This window comes from Aquarana catesbeiana, unplaced genomic scaffold (genome assembly GCF_042186555.1).
Source record: "Aquarana catesbeiana isolate 2022-GZ unplaced genomic scaffold, ASM4218655v1 unanchor234, whole genome shotgun sequence".
In the NCBI taxonomy this organism is placed as follows: domain Eukaryota; kingdom Metazoa; phylum Chordata; class Amphibia; order Anura; family Ranidae; genus Aquarana; species Aquarana catesbeiana.
Window position 1 is genome coordinate 588307 of NW_027362662.1, and position 25193 is coordinate 613499.

Consider the following 25193-nt stretch of genomic DNA (forward strand, 5'->3'; position numbering starts at 1 on the left):
AACTGTACTTCTGTCTCCGTCTGATTCATGGCTTTTTGTCCGTCGAACTAGCATACAGACGAGCGGACTTTTCGACCGGACTCGAGTTCGACGGATAGATTTAAAACATGTTTCAAATCTAAGTCCGTCCAACTTTTGAGAAAACAAAGTCCGCTGGAGCCCACACACGATCGAATTATCCGACGAAATCCCGTCCGCCGGGCAAAGTCTGCCGTAAAGTCCGCTCGTGTGTACGCGGCATGAGAGTCCAGTTTTTACACATCAGATCTTTTAGATCACAGCCCTATTGACCCCTAGACTGCAAAGCTGAGGGTCCATTAACTCTGGTGAGTGGGGTCACAAGAGAGGAGCGTGGCACTTGAAAAATCCTATCCTGAACCACGAAGCACTAGAATTTGCATTTGGAGCACTTAGCACTTTATTCATTATATATAGAACTTCTCGATATTGTAACGGTCAATAATTTTACAAGCACATTATCACGTTGATGTTTTATATTCTGCTAGCGCTGTTAATTTATGTATTCACTTTTTTAAGGTTCTAGCACCTTTGTAATAGCTGCTGCTGTTTATTATTTATTATTTGTTATCTACTATTCCATTTAGCGCGAGTTCTATTTAGTTATACACAATTAGACCTCATTCACATGGAGCATATGTGTTCATGCCCAGTGTGATGGACGTGTACCATGTGGGGATGCATAATGTTCTGTACATCCCTGTGCAGGCAGTCCAAGTCAATTGGGGAGCAGCAGCTGCATGGACATAGACTAATGTCAAAATTTGACACGCAGACAGGAAAGGATGCATGTATCCAAACACAAAGTGGTCGGACTCCTGATTGTCTCCCGCTGCTGTCAATCACAGCCAGTGAGCCAATCAGGAAAAGGAGTTGGCCGGGCCGAGCCATGGCTCCATGTGTGAATGGACACACAAAGCCACGGCTCGGGTGCCCCCATAGCAAGCTGCTTGCGGTGGGGGCACCCAACAAGAGGGGGGGGCCAGGGGCACCGGCCAGGGACCCGAAAAGAGGAGGATCCGGGCTGCTCTGTGCAAAACCATTATAAAGAGCAGGTAAGTATGACATGTTTGTTATTTTTAAAAAAGAAGACTTTAATATCACTTTAAGGTTAGCTGTGTGTGGTAAAGGATATGCAATAGAAAAGTTTTTTATAGCATATGGCCTTTTAAGCCCCTCCCACTGTTGATGCAATCTGACCACACCCACAGTTTTGGCGCAACGCTGCTATATTGCTACATTACATTTTTATTGGGGGGGTGCAAAAAAATGTGCTAGCTACGCCACTGGGTAGAAGAGAGGGAGGAGAGAGGACACACATCCACTCTCCTCCACTTCTTCTTCCTGACCCAGACATGACATGTATGATGTCACTTCCGGGTCCCCGTTGACCATTTCCTCGGCCATCAAAGTCGGGAAAGAATATAATGCAATGTGATCTTTGTTGTATTACATTCAGTGGAGCACAGGGGAGACATTGGGGGTATTTTAGACCCTGGATATCTCATTAAAGAGAACCTGTCACCAAAAAAATCATTGCTTTTGTCCTCTATGTCAGTGTTTCACAACCTTTTTTCAGTCAAGGTGCCTTCCAAAATTATAGACAGTCTTGAGGCGTCTCAATCGAAAATGTAAAAACTATTCTAATACTGTAGTTCTTCATAATGCAACAACATCCACACACGTAGGACACCAAACGTTATATGTGATTTATTTTTCCAAAGCAAAGACACTTTTTTTTAAACTGGTACTGACTAGTATTCCAATGTTTCTCTTCTCCCTCAGTTTTTCTCCATCGCTCAGCTAATGAGACCCCAAAGCTGATGGGGAGAGGCAGGGGAGGGTCACACAAGGATGATATTCAGGCAACTGACATCCTCCTTATCAGCTCATGATGTCATTGGTCGCTAGGAGGTTGGCAGCTAGAAGGTTGTAATGGTGTACAATGAAAACCTGAGGCTTTGTGTATCTAAAAGGCTTCATCCACCCTCCGGCGTGTATACAATTTTGGGGTAATTGATCAGCATTTTGCCAAGGCACCCCTGAAGAAACCTCAAGGCACCCTGGTTGAAAAAGGCTTCTCTATGTGATGAAATTTTAAGTTCTTTAAATGTAATGAAGAAAAAAATTTTTAATTGTACAAAATTAAATTTAAACCCCCCACATATACGCATTTACAAACATAAACTCCCACATTGGGGCGCCTATGTCTGAAAACGTTGATTGCGATACACTTGTTACATATCGCTGCTCAACCCAAAATGAGAGCGATAATTCTATCACTAGACCTCCTCCATAACACTAAACTGATGACCTATAGGGGGCTTTTAAAGCATCGTCTATAGTAAATATAGAGTAATGAAGTCTGTCACCATTTCACAGGCACACACAAATATAAGGTCACATGTTGGGTATCTATTTACTCGGCGCAACCTCGGGTTTTATATTTTATTAAAAAATTAGATAATTTATTGTGTTTTTGTGTATTTTTGAGTATGTATGAAGAGGAGGAGCTCTGAGTGTGTATGGAGAGGCGGAGCTCTGAGTGTGTATGAAGAGGAGGAGCTCTGAGTGTGTATGAAGAGGTGGAGCTCTGAGTGTGTATGAAGAGGCGGAGCTCTGAGTGTGTATGAAGAGGAGGAGCTCTGAGTGTGAATGAAGAGGTGGAGCTCTGAGTGTATATAAAGAGGCGGAGCTCTGAGTGTGTACGAAGAGGCGGAGCTCTGAGTGTGTACGAAGAGGCGGAGCTCTGAGTGTGTATGAAGAGGCGGAGCTCTGAGTGTGTATGAAGAGGCGGAGCTCCTGAGTGTGTATGAAGAGGCGGAGCTCTGAGTGTGTATGAAGAGGCGGAGCTCTGAGTGTGTGTGAAGAGGCGGAGCTCCTGCTGGAACAGCGGTCGGAGGAGGAGGAGTCTAGGAGGGAGATGACAGAAAGCTCAGCAGACTTGCAGGAGTGAGCGAGGAGGATCCAGTTCCTTTGCCATCGGAGGTGAGGAGAGTGTGAAGGATGTTGGTGACTCTGGTAGATGAAAAGCTGGGAGTCATATTGCTCTGGTGAGTGGGGAAGCACTACTAAGGGGGCGCCCTCACCATCACGTGTGTAAGAGGTGGAAGAAGGCGTGGCTACACTACAGCTGGCACAGTTTGGAGCACCGAGAACTTTATGTTGTATATAAATTTGCACATGGATCAGTTTACTTAATTTATTGATAAACACCATAAGATCCATGAAGTAGGTGTAAAGTGGAAGCAGTAGATCTGCAGAGAATATTATTTTGAGCACCTAGCACTTTTTATATGAATGTATCCACGTATTTTTAGTTTTTTTGTATTGTATTTTGTATTTTTTTATTAAAGATTTTGTGATTTTACATACGCAAAAGTCCGTATTTGGAACAAGAATATCGCTACAGATCTTGGAAACAATGAAATAGACATAAATATATAAATACTTTCTTACCACTAGCAGTCAGTTATATAGTAAGGCAGCCCCCAAACTTTCCACTCCCCTACTGCCATTTTGCGAGTGGAAAATAGTTTCTGGCGAGGAGCTGGGCTGCCTGGGAGTAGGGGGGCGAGTACCGCCGGGATGCCGTGTTGATCAGGAGCCGTTCTCCCAGCGATCGCCCCGGGGGAAGAGAGCGTGGAGGAAGAGGAGAGCCGCGGGATCACAGAGTGGGGATAGCCCGCTGTAACAGCTTACATTACAATTGCCTCCTCTCGTCATTACACACATCCCTGCCTGCAGACCCTGCGCCTGTGACAGACAGAATGCTGGTCCAGTGCTGGGATGTGTTCTGTCTGTCACAGGCGCCGGGTCAGCAGGCAGGGATGTGTGTAATGATGAGAGGAGGCAATTGCAATGTAAGCTGTTACAACAGGCTATCCCCGCTCGGTACTCTGGCAGCTCTCCTCTTCCTCCAGTCTCTCTTCCCCCTGTGATCATCCTCTGCACAGGTGAGCTAAGGCTGCAATGGTGGGCACAGGTGAGGCTGCAATGGTGGTCACAGGTGAGCTGAGGCTGCAATAGTGGGCACAGGTGAGCTGAATTCTGCAATGGTGGGCACAGGTGAGCTGAGGCTGCAATGGTGGTCACAGGTGAGCTGAGGCTGCAATAGTGGGCACAGGTGAGCTGAGGCTGCAATGGTGGGCACAGGTGAGCTGAGGCTGCAATGGTGGGCACAGGTGAGCTGAGGCTGCAATGGTGGGCACAGGTAAGGCTGCAATGGTGGGTACAAGTGAGCTGAGGCTGCAGTGGTGGGCATGGGTGAGCTGAGGCTGCAATGGTGGTCAATGCTCACTCTGCAATGGTGGGTACAGGTGAGCTGAGGCTGCAATAGTGGGCATGGGTCACGCTGCAATGGTGGTCACTGGTCATGCTGCAATGGTGGGCACAGGTGAGCTGAGGCTGCAATGGTGGGCACAGGTGAGCTGAGGCTGCAATGGTGGTCAATGCTCACGCTGCAATGGTGGGTACAGGTGAGCTAAGGCTGCAATGGTGGGCACAAGTGAACTGAGGCTGCAATGGTGGGCACAGGTGAGCTGAGGCTGCAATGGTGGTCACTGGTCACACTGCAATGGTGGGCACAGGTGAGGCTGCATTAATGGGCACTGGTGAGGCTGTGCTGAGGGGAACTGATAAAGTTGTTGTTAATATTTATTTTTGTAACATAATTCTGCATAAAACATTTAAATGTAATTAAGATAATGAGATTATTTATGAGGGCATGTTTAGGGGCGGAATTAGGGGTGGTGCAGGCTAGGGATTGGGTGGGGCAACTGGTGGCGATTGACCCTTAAGGCCTGGCAGTGGCTAGTAGCTCAGGACTTGAAATTTTGAGCCCTGTAGTAAGGTATAACCAATACATGCCCAAAGAGAAGGCAAACAACACTAAACATTTGGAGGTTTAATACCAACCTCCTATAAATAGAAGATTTTGAGCATATTAAATTGCATTACGAGAGGTCCATATGTGTCCACACATTATTGTTCTAAAGGTAACCCATTCTAGAGCTTCCCCAACAAGATATTTATCACTGTAGGAGTTGTGAAGAAATGAGGGCAAATGGAGCCAAGCCAGGTACCTGTAACCACGGGTCCTATCATTTATTGAACTTGAGTGGAGCACCATGGTGTTTCATGATATGTCTCTCCTTAAGAAATGTGGCGTTATCTTGGGTACGCCAGTTCTCAGACGTGGGTGGTAGAGGCGCTATCCACTTTAACAGAATACATTTACTTGCCAAAAACAATAAGCGAGATATAGCGGTCCAGGCATGGGGTGTAAGTACATCTTCATCCCAAAACCCTAATATACAGGTCAAAGGGTCATTTGGTAGGGACACCTGAACGCTTGGCTTATAACCGATATTACTCTATTCCAATAGTGCACCAGTTTAGGGCACCACCAACACATGTGTAAATGGTCCGCAGGGGTACCTCCACACCTTGGACATTCTGGACTCTCTCTACATTGTCATCTATACAATTTAAGTGGAGTTCTATGTACTCTGTGAAGAACAAAATGTTGTGACAACCATTGGGTTGGGGAAATAGACATTGAATGTACTTGCTCTAATATAGATTGTCACCACTCTCCATCCATGTTAGAGATGTCTGTAGACCACCCTGTCTTTCCATAAAGCTGCAGAGTGCTCTGAGAGCGAAGCAGAAGAGACCCATATAAAGATGATATAAGAGACCCATATAAAGATGATATAAGAAGAGACCCATATAAAGATGATATAAGAAGAGACCCATATAAAGATGATATAAGACCTTTCTTCTCATTGCTAGTAGCTACTTGATCTATGAGTGGAGTATCTATCTGTATGAGAGATGTGGACCTGGTTTGAATAGAACTTGGATGATGAAGGTATTTATAAAAGCTAGCGGTGAGTAAACCAAACTGGAGTTGTAAGTCTTTAAAGGATTTTAGATGACCATTGGTATATAATTGATACAGGAAATGTATACCCCTAGAATACCAGGCAGAAAAGCCCTGTAGTTTCCCAATCTCCTCTAGTCGCCCCCTTTCCCAGATAGGATGAAATCTGGAAATGCCATCATAGCCCATAATACATTGCATCTTGTCCAAGACCTTAGCCATGAAGATCAAGGTAGGACATGTGGAACAATCCCAACCCCCGCCTCCAACTGGGCAAGCAGAGTATAATTATTAGACCCAGACAGCAGTAGAGCTTGAATGGGGTCCCCGCCATCAATAGTCCCCCAGCTAGAAAAATGTTACAGCTGAGAATCCAGGAAGTATAACCTAGCAGAGGGGACAGCCAAACCTCCACCATCTTTGGGCAGTTGTAAAATAGGTAAGTGGATCCTAGGCTGATTCTCTTTCCATATCAGAGTGTCTATCCTCTTAACCAATTGCCGACTGTTCCATGTACATGTACTGCGGGGCGGCGGCTCTATTGCGCGAGAACCTGGCGATCCTTCCAAGAGAGGCAGAACGGCGGTCTGTCTATGTAAACAAGGCAGAACCCAATTCTGTCAGAGGGCAAGATAGAATATCTTGTGTTTCTGCTAAGCATGAACACGGATCTCAGTCTTCCTCAAGTCACAGCATTCCCCCCCCCACAGTTAGAAAGCACTCCCTAGGAACACATTTAACCCTTTGATCGCCCCTGATGTTAACCCTTTCCCTGCCAGTGTCATTAGTACAGTAACAGTGCATTTTTTTTAGCACTGATCACTGCATTGGTGTCACTGGTTCCCAAAAAGTGTCACTTAGTGTCAGATTTGTCTGCCGCAATGTCGCAGTCCCACTAAAAATCACTGATCACCGCCGGGACATCAATTTTATTTGGGCGCAATTGTCAGTTAAATAATACAGTTCTGCATCACAAAAAATGGCCTGGTCATGAAGGGGAATCTTCCCGAGGTGAAGTGGTTAAAAAAAAAATTAAAGTTACACCCAAACACATGAAATCCCCCCCCCCCAAAAAAAAGTTTTTTTGAGGCCCCCACCCCCACATATACACACATATTGTGAAGGAATGTGATGTAGATAATAATAATCTGAAAATGTCTATTTTCTTCTGTGTATACATGTTTTTTTCTCCTTACTCATTATATAAGTATACAGATTTGCTCTGTTTCTTGATTTTCTCAAAATGGCGGCTACCCCCTACATCCCACACATCAGAAGAATGCGGAGGTGAAAACAGAACTAGCAACAGTCAAGCTTCGTCATCAACTTTCTCCATTTCTCTTGTATCTTAACCAATGAGATGTACCTATTAGACTAAGATAGCAATGACGTATTTTTGTGTATAAAGCCATAGCACCGCCCTCGAATAAATGAGAAGTGTAACAAGTAATGGTGCTGAGCGTGTCTCAGAGTGTTTACTTCCATTTGCATGCATATCCACACTTTCCAATTACAAACAGCAGCAGATAACCCTGAGCTCGATTGAAGCTCTTAACCTTATCAGTATGAATGTAAACACAAGTGTCGGGTCCCTACACAAAACATTAATTGCCATACACATGTTACATATCGCCGCACACGCTGGAATGAGAGCGATAATTCTATCACCAGACCTCCTCCGTAACACTAAACTGATGACCTATAGGGGGCTTTTGAACCATCCCCTATAGAAAATATAGGGTACAGGAATCTGTCACCATTCAGGGGCGCACACAAATTTAAGGTGTGACATGTTGGGTGTCTATTTACTCGGTGCAACCTCTGCTTTTATATTTTACCAAAATTGGGTAATTCATTGCATTTCTTTGCACTGGAATTAACTTTAGTGTATTTGCGGTAATATCGTATGGCATAAAAAATTGGAACTACATCTATTCTATTCTCTAGGGTGTCTGCTTTCAGAAAATATATCATGTTTTGGCTGTTTTTATGTAATCTTCAGGCCTACAGTGATTTTTTTAAACATGTGTGCAGAAAATGCAAAAACGGCTCTGACAGCGAAAGGGTTAAAGTTGATATAAAAAATAAAATCTGTGGAGGTCACATGACTCCTGTGCAGAGTGGAGCTCCAGTCTGCAGCCAGATACCATCAGGAAATGCAAATGTGACGGGAAACATTGTTTCTAATGTCTATTGAATGTTTGTTACATTAAAATTCATCAAACGAAAAAAAAAAAAAAAAATAGTGGAGTGGAGGCCACATATTTCCTGTCAAATGTGGAGCTCCACTCTTGGAAGACAGGAAGTGATGTCAGGTTCAGACAGGAAGTTCCGGGTGAGAGGTGAGTCGGGAGGAAGTAGAGAGGAGACATTGCTGGAAGAAGCAGCAGAGGAGGTAATAAGATCTTATTTTCTATTTACACCCAGTAACCCCCCGTCATGTCCGTCCTCTTCCTCCATAGTCACTGTGATGTCTTTTATCTCCAGCAGATGATGATACACACATATATAGTGTGGAAACCTAGATTAACCCCTTCAGGGGGATCAGTTGATGATGAATAGTGATGAGCTCCGGTGTGTTGGAAACCCCACATTCCCGATCCCGACAGGAAGCCGACAATACACAGCGCTAATCACAGGCAGGGAGACATTTTCTGATTTGAGCTGGAGACCAGGAAATGTCTCCCTGTCTGTGATTAGCGCTGTGAAGTGTCGGCTTCCTGTCGGGATCGGGAATGTGGGGTTTCCAACACACCGGAGCTCATCACTAATGATGAATATATCTTCCTTCCAAATCTGGCCATACATGGTTCAGTTTTATCGTTCATCCAGCGGGATGAGAGGAAAAAACTGAAGTGATTCCCCCATCCACACATTGGAGGGGGATGGGGGAATCCTCCCCGCTGCACTATTGTATTCTGACAATGGGGGGCACTCCTCCGCTCTCAGAATACACAGATCAGTGATGAAGCTATTGGCTGCAGCCGCTGATGGAGTGACTTTTATCCGGCAGTGACCACACATGGATGGAAATGTGACCGATCCCTGCTGAACCAGCTGAATTTCCATGTCTCTATGGTCAAATCCCAGATCACCATGGTGACTAGAAATGGTGTCCTGGCCCCTGGGCTCTTGTCATTCTCACTGTTGGTCTGAATAATGTTTCTGCCTGAAACCCGGACACATTATTCAGACAGGAATGTGGCTCGGAGCGGGGCCAGGCAGGAGGGGGAGGGGAGGAGGAGGAGATGATGACACCCGACCTGTGAAGTGAGGGGTGGACTGGACAGGACAGGACATGAGAGGACTCATCTCACTGAGCTCCCGCTGCCGATCTTTCTCCGTTCTGCGGCCGCATTACTGTCACCATCGGCTCCTGCTTCCCCCCACAGCTGCCTGTGTCCCTGCAGAGCCCTCCGGCAGAACAGAGAGGAAGGAGCGGGACCGAATCTCCAACATGGCGCCGCCTCGGCACTGCCACAAAGATCCCCACAAGGTGCTGAGAAACAGGACTACAGAGTCCTTACAGGAGTAACCAGGACAAGCCTGCAAAGCAGCCAGCTAAGAAACCAGCCAGGGAGGGACATGCTGCTTTATGTACACAAGATGTCCTCTCCATCCACTCTGCTCTCACACACTGCTGGGGGAGATGTACAGGACATGCAGGAGGACACAGGGGAGGGGGGATTGGATTACTGTCCTGCACCCCATGTCCTGCATTCTGCATCCACAAATTACTTACCTTGCCCCGGGCGCTGACAACCCATGCTACGCTAATAAAAACTGTCTCCTAACTTTTTTAGCTGGCTCCTAGATTCAAAGCAAATTTGTCAAGCCCTCATTTCAGTGACTTCCTCCCCTCCCCCTCATCTCCTTCATTATGTAAGTCATGCTGAGATAATCTCCCATTGGCTGAGCAATATTCTCATTTGTCTCTGAGCTCCTTCTTGCTATTCCTCGTCCTGCCTGTTGTTTCCTTGGATTGATTTTCTGTGTCGTGACCCCGGCTTCATCTCTTGGATGTGCTCGTCTGTTGCTTGTCCTGACCTTTATCCTGATTCCTGGATCTCCTCCTCATCTCTCCTCCATATCCTCTTACACAGCTTTTCTCCACACCTGCAGTGATCCTGGGGGGTGGAAACTTGGCACCAGCACTCAGCAAAATCCATCCCCACCATTAGGAGCTCTGGAGAAAATTGTCTGCTATTTACACTCCGTTCCTCCGCACATCACCTGATCACATGAGAGATTACTTTCACAGATTCCTGACAGATTTCTGTATGGTAAAGGTCAAAGTTCACTCTTCAGTTTAGGAGAGGTAGGACACACCCAGGAACAATGATTTGTTTGCACAGGAGCCTCATATAGAGGACCCCTCAAATCTCCCCATCCAAATGTCCCTCCATCTGAAGTCAGAGAATCCTATGACATCACACTGACCTCACAGCTCCTCCTCCCAATGTCCCTCCATCTGGCTTTTTTTCTGATGATCTTAGGATGTGGGCAGACCCTTGGCATCCTCACTAGCAAAGTGGGACTGTTGGTCCTGCATTGTATGTAATGATGTCAGAATGCCTGCAACAAGGTTTTAACTTGCGTAGTGTGGGGGTCATCTGTAGGTAAATCATATCTCAGTCTGTGGGGCTTTAATAAAATGGAGACCTGAATGGAGAGGTGAGGAGGATTCTGGGGATATCATTTGATTTTACTATTTGTGTTCAGATCTAGAGTTTTCCTCCTGTGAAGTCTGGAGATCATATGACCATCACATTGCCTCCACCTCCCTCCCTGATAGAATAGAGAAATAAGAAGATTCTAGAAGTCACCAGAGAGATCATGGAGGAGAGGTGAGCTCCAAGATGTAACAAGACTAAACAGTCCAGATTAAATGTGTTCCCATGGGGGGGATTAGTTCTTAAATGTACAGCAAACCTCCTGTTACCCCCTCACATCCACATCCTATTATTGTGTGACCAATACCATTCAAATAATTCTTACTTTCATTTCCCAAAGTTATCCGTCTACAAGGAGACCTGTATAGATCAAATGACGGCACCAATGAGGATGGAGGAGGACCGGAGTCACATGACTGAGAAGATACTAAACTTCACCCTGGAGATCATCTACCTGCTGACCGGAGAGGTGAGGAGGATTCTGGGAGGTCACATGACATCACTCTTATCTCTATTAATAAAACACAGACCTGACCGGAGAGGTGAGGAGGATTCTGGGAGGTCACATGACATCACTCTTATCTCTATTAATAAAACACAGACCTGACCGGAGAGGTGAGGAGGATTCTGGGATTTTAACATGATATTCCTATTGCTTCTTCAATAGAGATTTCCTCTTGTGAAGTCAGGTCATATGACCATCACAGTGCCTCCATGTGACTCCCTAAAACCCGAGAGACACAACATGGAGAAGATTCTAGAAGTCACCAAGAAGATGATGGAGCTGCTGACAGGAGAGGTGAGCGGTGCTGGGAATTCTGGGACATTATCCAGTAACAGACAAGGGATGTGTCTGGATGGTGACTGTATCATTGTGTGTGTCAGGTTCCTATAAGGTGTCAGGATGTCACTGTCTATTTCTCCATGGAGGAGTGGGAGTATTTAGAAGGACACAAGGATCTCTACAAGGACGTCATGATGGACAATCAGCCGCCCCTCACATCACCGGGTAAGAGGAGACTTTATTGTAAAGGAGAGAGCAGTACGGAGGGTCCACCTAGATCCCCCATCATCTGATAAACACATAGAAACAATGTATTCAGTCAGTGTGTGTGTTTCCTACAGATGTCTCCAGTAATGGGAACCCACCAGAGAGATGTCCCCGTCCTCTGTATTCCCGGGATTCCACACAGGAAGATCACACCATCCCCCACCATCATCAGGTAGATGAGGAACAATCACTGATAGTATCATTAGGATCTGTACATTATCTGCATTGTTACAACTGATGTCATTTTTATTATATATTCAGAGTGGAAACCTGAGAGATTCTAAAGTTGAAGTTAAAGAAGAGATAAAAGAGGATGATGAGGATGGGGTGACGGAGGAATCAGAGTCTCTAAAAGAACACAAAGATCTGTACCAGGACACCATGGCGGAGCCATCCAGCTACAGAAACCCACCAGAGAGATGTCCCCGTCCTCTGTATTCCCGGGATTCCACACAGGAAGATCACACCATCCCTCACCATCATCAGGTAGATGATTGACAATTATTGGTAGTTCTGATTTATACACAGCCTGTTTTTTACAATGAATGTTTTGTTATATATTCAGAGTGGAAACCTCGGGGATGATAATATTGATGTTAAAGAAGAGTATAAAGAGGAGGATGAGGAGTGTGGAGTGATGGAGGAGTTTTCAGAAGGACACAAGGATATGATGGAGCCACCTAATACCAGGAACCCACCAGAGAGATGTCCCCGTCCTCTGTATTCCCGGGATTCCACACAGGAAGATCACACCATCCCTCACTGTTACAAGGTTGGTGGGACAGAGGTTATAAAAATGGAGTCAATGTAGAAGATATATAAAAGAAAGAGAGAATACGAAAAGGGGAGGGGGGAATAGGAGACGAGGCTATTAGGTGCACGTTTCACCATCTGCTAACCATCTGCTCCAGACCCTTTCATATTTGAGTGAACACCCTCTATGGACGTAAATCAGTTTTTTATATGGAAGAGTGTCATTAACCTCCTTCCTCCAGCATTGAATTGTAGGGGGCAGGGCCTTCATCCACATACGGGCTACCGCTTTCCTCGCCAAGAATAGCGTCTTGTGCAAAAAGGTACGGAGGGGTTTGTTTGTGTCTAAACCCGGCAGCAGACCGAGTAGGCACATTTTTGGGTCTAGTGTAGCAGGAGAGCCCATCTGATCATGCAAGGAACGGATCCCCTTTATCCAGTATGTTTGGATAGTTGGGCAGGACCATAAAAGGTGGTAGAAGGAGCCTGGGGTGTGGTCGCATCGGCGGCACCCTGGATTGTACATGGGTTTAAAACGCGCTATCTTCTGGGGGGTCAGATACGTCCTATGTATGATATACAACTGCGTAAGGCGGTCTGATAACTTAGGGGATACCTTTTTCATGTCTTCCAAAATCTCATCCCAATCCTCATCCTCAATCTGTCCGATGTCTGCCTCCCACCTTGTCTTGGCAGCATAGGCCAAGGCCGTGGTACTGGGGAGACGGATAGTGGAGTATAGAGTGGAGATTAATTTGGCAGACTCAGTACCAGTGACTGTGTCTACTATAGAGGGAACTGCCAGGGAAGGGTTAAGACCGGTAAACTGGGATTGTATAGCGTGACGAAGTTGTAAATATCTAAAGAGAAGACAGTTAGGGAGGGAATATTCGTCCTTTAGCGTTTGGAATGTTTTAAGTCCCGTAGTGGTCATGACCTGATGTAAGTACAAAATCCCATGGCGTATCCACACCGCAGGGTCTGGGATGGACAACAGTTCAGGTATATGTGTGTTAAACCAGAGAGGTGTATGGGAATGGATCCGCGGGGTTCCGAGTTTTTGTAGTGCCACCCTCCGATGGTGTGTCAGCATGTCTGTGTTGTGGTGGGGGGAACGTCTTGTCAAGGGAGCTCTTTTATCAAAATGAAAGAAATGGGACAGTTGGGAAGCAAGGTAATACTCCTGAAAGTCTGGAAGGGCAGCTCCTCCCAGTGTCACTGGATTTTTTAAAGTTTTCCAAGATAATTTGTGTCTACTGTGCCCCCATATAAATTAATTTAGAATAGATTCGATTGCCTTGAAGAATTTTTGTGGTATTTATAGGGGGGCATGCCACACCAGATAGAGTATCTTTGGGAGGAGTATCATCTTGACTAAACTGATGCGTCCCATAACACCTAGGGGAAGTCTGGCCCAAATCTGAGTTTTGGTCTTGATCAGGGCATACAAAGGTTCAATGTTTAAGAGTGTATAGTCTGCGAGTGATCTAGTGACCTGCACACCAAGGTACTTGATCACGGAGACCCTTGGGAGGGTCAGAGGAGGGAACGTGAACGGGGAGGGGAAATGGTCAATCGGAAGGATCTGGGACTTAGACCAGTTAATGCTCAGGCCCGAGTGGGTACCGATACATTCTATAGAATGGAGGGCTGCAATCAGAGAGTGACCAGAGTCCGCCAGATACAAAAGCGCATCATCGGCGTACATGCCAATCTTTTCTGCCAGATTCCCTATCTTGAGACCATGGATGCTAGTATCTGCACGAATCATAATGGCCAATGGCTCTACAGCAAGTGCGTATAGCATAGGGGAAAGAGGACAGCCTTGTCGGGTCCCCCTTTCTAGCGGGAATTGGTCAGAGAGCCAGCCGTTCACGAACACTCTGGCCCTTGGAGATTGATAGAGGAGCTGAACCCAACGGATAAAGTTGGGGCCAAATCCAAATCCCGAAAGGCACTCCCATAGGTAGTTCCACTCCACAGAATCGAAGGCCTTGGCGGCATCCAGAGCCACCACGACCCTCGAACCGATTTCATCGTGGGATCCCTGAATGTTCATGAATAGGCGGCGAATATTTATTGCGGTATTTTTCCCTGGCATGAAGCCAGTCTGATCAGGGTGGATCAGTGACAGAATGACCTGGTTAAGGCGGGAGGCTAAAATCTTGGCCAGTATCTTTATGTCGACCTGTAGCAGGGAAATAGGTCTATACGATTCTGGGTATTTAGGGTCCTTACCAGGCTTAGGGATTACCACAATTTGGGCCTCTCTCATGGAGGGGGGTAAAATGCCCGCATCAAATATGGATTTGTACAGGTCATAAAGTTTAGGGATTAGAATTTCAGAGTAGGTGGCATAGAATTCGAGTGGTAAGCCATCTGATCCTGGGGCCTTAGATGCGGCCAAGCAGGAGATAGCCTCAGAAATATCCTCCTTAGTGATAGGGGCTTCCAAAAGGTCAAGCTGATCTTTGGTCAGTTTAGGGAATTTAACTCCCACTAGGTAGTCCCTGGTCTCTTGGGGAGTGTGAGTGACACGGGAAGTGTAGAGTGTACGGTAGAATTTCCCAAATTCCTCCGCCACTTGTTGGGGATCAGTGATGTCGTTCCCCTGCGGATCCGTCAACGACACCACCACAGGGGGTCGCGCATCTAAATGAGCAAGATACGCAAGCAGTTTGCCCGATCTTTCTCCATATTCAAACACCCTTTGTTTACAGAAAAAAATGTGTTGTTTAGCTTTTTCAATGTGTAGTTGGGAAACTTGTCGCGCCTGAATTTTAAGATTATTAGCAGTGCTGGGCGAGGGGTCCCGATGGAACGCCTCCTCCAACACCTGCAGATGCTCTGTAGCCTGTTGGACAATAATTTTCGATGACCTTTTGACTCTGTTAATACGCATGGAAAGGAGGGAGCGGGCGTGGATTTTAAACATCTCCCATACAAGGTCATAAGTGGCTGAGTCCCTGTTGGCCATGAAATAATATTGTAGCTCTGCAGGGATATCCTCCTGGTCCGTCAGAGCCGTCAGCCAAAATGTGTTCAACCGCCAAGATGGAGCAGGGGAGACTTTCAGGAGCTGGAGCGTGATCCAGTAAGGGGGCGTGATCCGAAAGTATTCTCGGAGCAAATCCCACATCTCCCAGTTTAGGTGTCAGGGACTTGGAAAGTAAAATGAAATCGATACGTGACAGTGTGTTGTGACTGGCTGAAAAGCAGGAGAAAGCTTTAGTGTGCGGATGCTTGTGATGCCAGGTGTCAACAATAGCGAAATCAGTTAGTATGCGGTATAGTCTGGTATGGGTCGGTGGGTCAAGGGGAGGGTCTGGTGTGCCCATTCGGTCTAGAGCGGGGGTGAGGGTCATATTAAAGTCCCCCATCCATACTGCCGGTATAGAGGGATATTGCGTCATAAAAGCAAGACCCTCCTTAATTACAATTGTGTTGTATGGGGGAGGGACATAGCAAGCTAGTATCAGAATAGGGGATCCATTAATGGTCGCATGTATAAACACATATCTGCCCTGCTGGTCCGTTTGCAGCAACACTAGGTCGAAGGGAACCCTTTTTGCAACCAGGATCGACACCCCTCTGGAATATGAGGTGTGGGTAGCGTGATAGGCCCAACCTACCCAAGACTTTTTAAGAGAGGATTGTAGGTGGCCCGTAACATGAGTTTCAACTAATGTGATAATGTCAGCATGCTGAGATTTGAGGAATGTCAGGACAGCTGTACGTTTGATCTTATTGCGCAAGCCTCTGACGTTCCACATAAGAAATTTCAGGGAACTCATGGTGGATATAAGGCATGTATAATAGACCGCAGTTGTACCAGGACCAGCAGAGCGGAGATAAACACATCAGATAACATAAAACACAGTGACATCCAACATCGATAATGTATGTATGGCAATAGCATAGTACCTAAAGCATTAACAGGCATTTGGAAATACGTTGGTGTAAAGGAACAAATACCCATAACAGTTTTCCCCTCACCCAGTCCACTGCCACCCCAACTCGGCATGGACATAGTACCCCATAACCAGGTATCAACTGGGGACATCCAATGGGTAGGACCCAATGGAGGCAAGGGACTTAGTTGCAAGGAAGCATAGATACCCATAATGAAAAGAAAAAAAAAGGGGAAAAAAAACAGTCTGGTAAACGGGGGGTGAGAAAGTTCATGAACATCCTATGGGGGCGACTTCTTCTCTGAGAAGTGCATGGGGTGTAGGAGCCACAAGGGTACAACGCCATTGTAGCTATGTAGGAGGGGGGCCCCTCTTGCCATCAGGACAGTTAGTAAAGTAAAGGAGGAAGTCTCAACAACGGTCAGTGTACTATCTTCCACTGGTCCTTCTCAAGCGTGGGGAGAGCAGGGACCACAAGTCCGTGAGATCACCCGGAGGCAGCAGGTCTACTGTGAGGACCAGGGTAGTATGTGGAAGGATTTCCAGTCTCGTCCCCATGCTCCACCAGGGGTTATACGCAAACAATACACCCACTGAGGGGCGAAACATTATGATGAAAATGTACAGCATTGTGGGTATAGGGGGGGAGCAGATGGGGGGAGAGAAAAGTACTCGCACCTTTTGGACAGCATGGCATGGTCAGGCTGAACGGTCCCTCTGATCAATCCAAGTGGATGCCAGTTCGGGGTCTTCAAAGAAATGGGTCCGGCCATCACACTCCACGCGAAGCTTTGCAGGGTACAGCATAGCGTATTTGAGGTGTAAAACGCGGAGGCGTCGCTTGACATCTTGGAACCTGGATCGCTGTCGCTGTACCTCATTGGAAAAGTCCGGGAAGACGGCCACATGCGTGTTGGTATGTGGGATATTTCCCTTTTCTCTAGTTAGACGGAGGATCTTGTCTCGGTCTCTGAAATTTAGGAATTTCGCTATAAGGGTACGCGGTGGGGCTCCTTGGGGAGGAGGACGGGCAGGGATTCGATGGGCTCTCTCCACCGCGAACATCACCGAGAATGCGTCTCTGCCGAAGTTGGATATCAAGAAGTTTTCGAGAAAGCTCGCCGGGTCGTTGCCCTTCAGCAGTCTCGGGAAGGCCAATAAAGCGGAGATTACATCTTCGGAGGCGATTTTCCATATCGTCCTGCTTTGCACTAAGCTGTTGTAGCTGACGGCGTACCTCGTCAGTAGTGTGTTGTAAGGGGTGCAGGATATCCTCCGCTCTACCAATACGGGTCTCCATCTCAGCAATGCGGTCTCTCAGAGTAGAGCGGTCCTGCCGGATAAGGGATACATCAATTTTGACCTCCTCAATTTTGGTGGTGAGCGTGCTCTGGCACAGAGCGATGGCATCAAGCACCTTGTTAGTGGCCGCCTCGGACTGTTCCATGTCCGGGGAGGTGCCAGCATTATCTTTAGCCTGTTGGTCTTCTCCAAGCCTGCGGTATTTAGCAAGCTTATCAGCCGCCTCTGAGGTTTTTTTTGGTGGAGACATATTGCAAAGGTGCAAGAGAATAAGAAAACACTGCGCTCTAATAGCAAAAATAAAATATATGTGAGCCAGCAGCTGCATACATTGTGACAAACAATAACTGGTAAATGGGAAAAAAATGCAGCGCTAAGAAGTAATAGGAAGTTAGGGTGTAGTGAAACAATTAAGTAAGAGATGCTGTACTGAACAGTAAAGCATATGTGCAAAAACCATAAGTGAAATGAAATGAACAAACACAGTATAAAGTGTCCACATATGGTAAATGGATAATTCCAAACTCAAATTATTAAGAGGAACTGGTATGGACCAAAAAATGATGTGAAACTAGAAAATAAAGTCAATGGTGCACGGTGTGGATCTGTGACTGAGTCAACAACGGGGTACAGAACTTCCGTAGCTGTAAACCAACATCTCGATATGGGGCATCAGAATGAAAACATCAGGAAGTAAGATAAGATGGGTACTCTTACCAGATGACGTGGACTCCACTGTCATATGACATGGAGTCAATGGTGCATGGAGCCAAACCTAGGCTGGAAAACGATATCCGGAACGGTGGAACCTCTGTCTCCCTTCTTGACTTCTCTGGTGGGGTGAAGAAACATCAGGAAGGGCCGCCAACTGGATATCAGCCAATAGACCTCAAGGATGTGTTCCAAGGAGAAGCCGGGGACAGATTTGATCCAGACCCCGTGATGGAAGTAGGGCTACTGGAAGGCAGTTTCTTGCATCGGGATAATATGCAAATAAAAAATAAAAAGCTTCTGCATAGTGCAGGTAAACCAGGGATTTTTATTTCTAAAAATACCATACAAAAAATGGATAAAAGTGATCACAATTAAAATAAAATCTAAGCAGCGTAAGGAAGGGGAGATCGCCCCATGAGTACCCATCTTATCTTACTTCCTGATGTTTTCATTCTGATGCCCCATATCGAGATGTTGGTTTACAGCTACGGAAGTTCTGTACCCCGTTGTTGACTCAGTCACAGATCCACACCGTGCACCATTGACTTTATTTTCTAGTTTCACATCATTTTTTGGTCCATACCAGTTCCTCTTAATAATTTGAGTTTGGAATTATCCATTTACCATATGTGGACACTTTATACTGTGTTTGTTCATTTCATTTCACTTATGGTTTTTGCACATATGCTTTACTGTTCAGTACAGCATCTCTTACTTAATTGTTTCACTACACCCTAACTTCCTATTACTTCTTAATATTGCAAAGGTGGACAGGAGAGTCCCTGGGTATACCAAGATGGCCGCTGTCTACTATGCCAGATCCTCAGTGTCTTCCTCCCGCCGTGATTTAGGAGCAACACAGTGTGATCTGCAGGCAGTGGTCAGTCAGCTACAAGGTCCAGCAGCTGCAGATGGAAAAAACTGGACTCAGAATAGTCAGGAACACCTGTGAATACTTGCAAGGGCTGTTGCAGGGTGTACCAAGATGGCCGCCGGTCTGGGAGCTAGGCCAAATCCACAGACTGTCCCTCAGGCATCCACAGGGGAAAGAGGCACTGCTATAGGGGCTCCAGGCAGTCCAGTGGCTGTGTGAAGCAAAGGCCAGGCTCTGAGCATCCAGGGAGGGCAGGCAGACCTGTGAGAGCTGCCGCCGGGTGGAGCAAGATGGCCGCCGCTCCAGGAGGTAGGCCGAATCCCCAGTCTTTCCTGGCAGCTGATGCAGGATGGTGAAGAGGGCCTGCGATGATGGCCCAGAGCGGTGGTAAGCTGGTAAGCTCTATGGATGGCGCTGGACAGAGGGGGGGTCCGCAGGTGTGCAGATGCTGAAAGGTAAGCAGGATTGATGCAGGATGGTAAGTACAGCAGTGTGGGCAAGTGGAGCTCTCACTACATGTGTCCTACTCCATTGCTCTCCAGGCCATGCCCCAAAGCTTATATCTTACAGATAATTTTCACTCTCATTTTCTTGATTTAGAGTGGAGATCCAATCGATATAGAATTTGAGGTTAAATCAGAAGAAGAAGAGAGGGATGACCAGCAGTCTATGGAGGAGGATGGAATAACGGGGACCTTTATAGAGGAGGACACTCCTACAGAGATCAGCACAGGTGGGTCATTAACACTAAATACATTGCTCCACCCATTCTGCTCACTGATTGGTCCAGAGTTGGGCGGGGACTGGGTGATATCAGCCTGTAATACCTTGGCCACTTTCCTGAGCTGTGTTCCCTGTCCTGTATTCCTGTATTTCTCTCGGCTAATCTTCCTTCTCTGTCCTGCAGACACAATTTATGTATCTAGACTGGATTTATGGAGATTCTGGGGTTCAGCTGGCAGCAAAATGTTCATTTTCACCATAGACGTTACTAGACCTAGGCACCTGGGGTATGTGCTTTGGGTCTTCTGCCCCATACCCGGGTATGGCAAGACTTCTAACAGAACAATTCTCCCAGGATTACTTGCTCTGTTATTTGCTGACTGTGCCGGGTGGAGGGATATGTCTGTATAGTCTCAGACCCAAGTCACTGAGTGCAGTCTCAGGAGATGGGAGGCAGCGGTGTGGGACTTCTGGAACTTGTCTCATGTAAAAAATTAATCTTCCCCTGATTACTGAATACCAATATTATGAGTCCTGACCCTTACAGTATATAATTTTAAATTGTACATTAAATACTCCTGACCCCTGCATTATATACTCTATGTTGTACATTACATACTTCTGATACTATAAAACGGTTGTATCCTATATAAAAAGTCTTACATTACATATTCCTGACTTTTGCACCCATTTTCTCCCAGCTGGACATTTTATATCTGATGATTTGATTGGAGCACAGACTTTTACATGTTGGTAATAATGTGATAACATCCTCAAACTTTGGAACCTTAAACAGAAAGTGATAATGAGGGGGAGGAGTCAATAACCCAATGATGGTGGTCTTCAGGATCAGTCCAGTCTTCATAAGGTCCATGAATAAAGAAATTAATTGGTAGGAGATTCAGAGATGTAGGGCTGAAACAACTAATCATTTTCATAATCGATTAGTTGGTCAGTCGATTAATTGGCCTCCATACAGAATGCATTATTTTTTTAGATATTAGTAAATACAGCTCAGTACAACATTCATACATGTCAGTAAATGCCTGAGAACTTGAATGTGTGAGGAGCAATACCTCATGGGACATGTAGTCCTGGGCAAGAGAAGGAAGCAAGTGCTTCTAAAGGCAGAAGTTACTCTATACCAGGGATATGCAATTAGCGGACCTCCAGCTGTTGCAGAACTACAAGTCCCATGAGGCATAGCAAGACTCTGACAGCCACAAGCATGACACCCAGAGGCATGATGGAACTTGTAGTTTTGCAACAGCTGGAGGTCCACTAATTGCATATCCCTGCTCTATACTATACTTTGTGGCTTCCTATAGGGGAACTCTATACTATACTTTGTACCTTTCTATAGGGCAGTGGTTCTCAACTCTGGTCCTCAGGACCCACTAACAGGCCAGAATGTAAGTATTACCTTGGGGAGATTCAGACTAGAATACTGCAATCACTGAGCAGCAAATGATATCACCTGTGATGTATTTCAGTTATCCTGCAAACCTGGCCTGTTAGTGGGTCCCGAGGACAGGAGTTGAGAACCACTGCTATAGGGGAACTCTATACTATACTTTGTGGCTTCCTATAGGGGAACTCTATACTATACTTTGTGGCTTCCTATAGGGGAACTCTATACTATACTTTGTGGCTTCCTATAGGGGAACTCTATACTATACTTTGTGGCTTCCTATAGGGGAACTCTATGCTATATTTTGTGGCTTCCTATAGGGGAGCTCTATACTATACTTTGTGGCTTCCTATAGGGGGAACTCTGAAGGCAGGAGGACCAGTAGTGCTGGTGGGGGGGTCCAGAAGAGGAGAATTGTGGCTGTTCTGTGCAGAACCATTACACAGGGCAGGTAAGTATGACAAGTTTGTTTAAAAAAAAAAAAGGAAATCCAAAATTTACATACATATCTTCATGTGTGACTCCCAGGTAAAATCCACATATATTCTACTTCTGGGTATATTTATTATTATATATATGACATAAGATATATTACTTTCACTATTTCACAGTATAAATGATTCCCTTATAGTAGTGATTATCTGCTGTTTTTGTACTATAAAGGACTATTTTTTTTTAACCCCGTTATAACAGATGATTAAAAAAACTCATGCTGCTGCTACTAAATGTCCTATGCTGGCCATACACGGATCGATTTTTGGACGAGAATATTCCCACAAATATTTGTATGAAAATTATTTGTAAATTTGATGAATGGACGAGTGTAGTTCGAAAATTTCACTTTCTTTTAACATTCAATTTTAAAATGAATGTAACTTCTGAGCAAAAACCACATACACTATTTGAAAAGTTTTCTGTTCTTCTCCTTCGTATTTTCCCGTCACTGTGGTGGAAAATGAACGCCGATTTGACACCACTAATGGTTAGAAAATTGGATACATTTTTTTTTTGAAAGAGAAATGAGTTTGTGTTCGGCCAGCATAAGTGACATCAGGTGCAGGGAGCTTGTACCCACCTACCTGTCTATGACAAGGGAGTCTGTCATCCATCATATTATATTACACTCCTGTCTGATCATCTGCAAAACAGCGTTTTACCTCTTTTTTATATTTTAATAATGTTGATCTCTGATTCTGATATGTAGCAGATTCTCCCTCTAATAATACATCTATCTGTCTGTTATTCTCAGAGTGGATTAAATATCCAACTATATATCTGGATATTTATATTTACCGCTGTATATAGATATTCAAGAATATTAACTAAATTATACACCAACCTTTTTGTGAGGTTTTTATCCAATTAATCGAAACAATAATCAGTCAACTAATCAATTCTGAAAATAATCATTAGTTGCCGCCCTACAGAGGACCCATTTACTAGTTACCTTGAGGGGGGAATTGTAAGATCCTCAGAGTCAAACCTGCCTGATGTGGGCGGAGTCCTGGTTTAGGGGAACCAATCTGCTCATGTCTAGTAATAATCTTTTTATTTATATTTTAGTAGATGGACGGGAGATGAGGAAAACCTCAGAGGATTGTCTCACTTTGTCTCCAGACTGTAAAGTAGAAGATGAGGAAATCACACAGTATAGTCCAGGAGAAAATCCAACTACCTCAAATGTCCATCCGGCACCACACAGTGTAGATGGACCATCGTATTCCTCTTATCCTAAGGAACCTCAGACTGTGAGGGACGGTGCCGTCCTTCTAACAGATAAGAGGTTTTCCTGTGCTGAGTGCGGAAAGTGTTTCCCTTCTAAATCCAAACTTAATGTGCATATAAGATCTCACACAGGGGAGAAGCCGTATTCCTGTTCTGAGTGCGGGAAATGTTTTTCAGTGAAATCCAGTCTTTACACACATCAGGGCTCTCACACAAGAGATAAGCCATTTCCCTGTCCTGTGTGCGGGAAATGTTTTTCAGTGAAGTCATATCTTAACAAACATCAGAAATCTCACACAGGGGCGAAGCCGTATTCCTGTCCTGAGTGCGGGAAATGTTTTTCACAGAAGTCCAATCTTTACACACATCAGAGATCTCACACGGGGGAAAAGCCGTATTCCTGTCCTGAGTGCGGGAAATGTTTTTCGCAGAAGTCTGTTCTCTACATACATCAGAGATTCCACACGGGGGAGAAGCCGTATTCTTGTCCTGAGTGCGGGGAATGTTTTTCACAGAAGTCCATTCTCTACATACATCAGAGATCTCACACCGGGGAGAAGCCGTATTCCTGTCCTGAGTGTGGAAAATGTTTTTCAGAGAAGGCCAGTCTTTACAAGCATCAGAGATCTCACACGGGGGAGAAGCCGCATTCCTGTGCTGAGTGTGGGAAATGTTTTTCACAGAAGGCCAGTCTTTCCACACATCAGAGATCTCATACGGGGGAGAAGCCGTATTGCTGTTCTGAGTGCGGGAAATGTTTTTCGCAGACGTCTAATCTTTACAAACATCAGAAATCTCACACAGGGGAGAAGCCGTATTCCTGTCCTGAGTGTGGGAAATGTTTTTCACAGAAGGCCAGTCTTTACACACATCAGAGATCTCACACGGGCGAGAAGCCTTATTGCTGTCCTGAGTGCGGGAAATGTTTTTCACAGAAGGCCAGTCTTTCCACACATCAAAGATCTCACACGAGGGAGAAGCCACTTTCCTGTCCTGAGTGAGGAAATTGTTCCTCACTGAAGTCCTGTCTTCCTGTACATCAGGGATCCCACACAACCCTGGAGGTGTATGAGTGCGGGAAATGTCTTCTATATGAATGTTGCTGGACATCACAGCTCTCATGTGGGGAAGAAGCACACCCTGATATACACCTCAGATATACTCCATGGCTGATCTTCATCATGGAAGAAACAGTTCCAGGGGTGTGAACATTTTTTGAAAAATGACTTGTCTGAGGGACTAAATCGGGGTCCCAATCTCCTTGTCCCTTATGACAATCTCCTTGTTCCTCATCTACCAGAGAGCTCAGGAGCGGTGTGGGAGTTCTTGAAAACTACAAGCCGACATCAGCAAAGGACAGAACTCTGTGAATGAATGACACGGCTGCGCTCTTTTCATAAAGTGACAGCCGGTACGGGGAACTTCTCCCCACACTGCTGTCACACAGAGAGCTCGGATCGCTGAGCCGCTGCAGGAACATGTAACATCTTCCTGAAGGGGAATGTTTCCTTTAACCTTTAACTCCCAGAGCTAATTTTTGCGGGATTTTTTTGCTCACATGTTTAACCCCTTCAATACCGGACATTTTCACCCTCTTCCGGCCCAGGCCAAGTTTCATCTTTCAACGCTCTCACAGTTTGAGTGACAATTGCGTGGTCATGTAACACTGTACCCATATGACATTTTTATATTTTTTTCCCACAAATAGAGCTTTCTTTTGGTGGTATTTGATCACCTCTGGGTTTTTTTATTTTGTGTGCTACAAATAAAAAAAGAAAATTAAAAAAAAAAATAAAGTTTCTCTTTGTTTCTGTTATAACATTCTGTAAATTATTATTATACACGATTTATATAGCGCCAACAGTTTACGAAGCGCATTACAATGTAGAAGGGGGACAGGACAATTACAGAAGGAACAGGAGGACCCTGCTCATAGAGCTTACATTCTAAAGGGAGGGGGTGGTGGTACAAAAGGTAATAGATGCAGGAGATGATTTGATGGGGGTGGCTCAGGGACAGTTGTTATGTGGGTGTGGGATAGGCTTCCCTGAATAAGTGAGTCTTCGGGGAACTTCTAAAGGTGGAGAGGTTAGGGGCTGATCAGACATAAGGGGGAAGGGAGTTAAGTAAGTTTTCTCCTTCACTGATGGA

At 45.5% G+C, this 25193-nt stretch overlaps 1 protein-coding gene across 4 annotated transcripts; it reads left to right on the forward strand.

Moving 5' to 3' along the window:
- Positions 1-7694: 7694 nt before the first annotated feature.
- Positions 7695-24838, forward strand: LOC141121919 (uncharacterized). Of its 4 annotated transcripts, XM_073611670.1 has the most exons (10): positions 7699-8300; positions 10628-10752; positions 10919-11047; positions 11246-11377; positions 11464-11587; positions 11704-11801; positions 11891-12115; positions 12195-12401; positions 19784-19916; positions 22881-24838. In XM_073611670.1, exons 3-10 carry the CDS (start codon positions 10952-10954, stop codon positions 24041-24043), a joined length of 2178 nt encoding a protein of 725 aa, XP_073467771.1. In that variant the 5' UTR covers positions 7699-8300; positions 10628-10752; positions 10919-10951; the 3' UTR covers positions 24044-24838. The 4 variants fall into 4 exon arrangements, with proteins under 4 accessions (XP_073467770.1, XP_073467769.1, XP_073467771.1 ...); XM_073611668.1 differs by lacking the exon at positions 10628-10752 and having other exon boundaries at positions 7698-8300; XM_073611669.1 differs by lacking the exons at positions 10628-10752; positions 11891-12115 and having other exon boundaries at positions 7695-8300.
- The last annotated feature ends 355 nt before the right edge of the window (positions 24839-25193 follow it).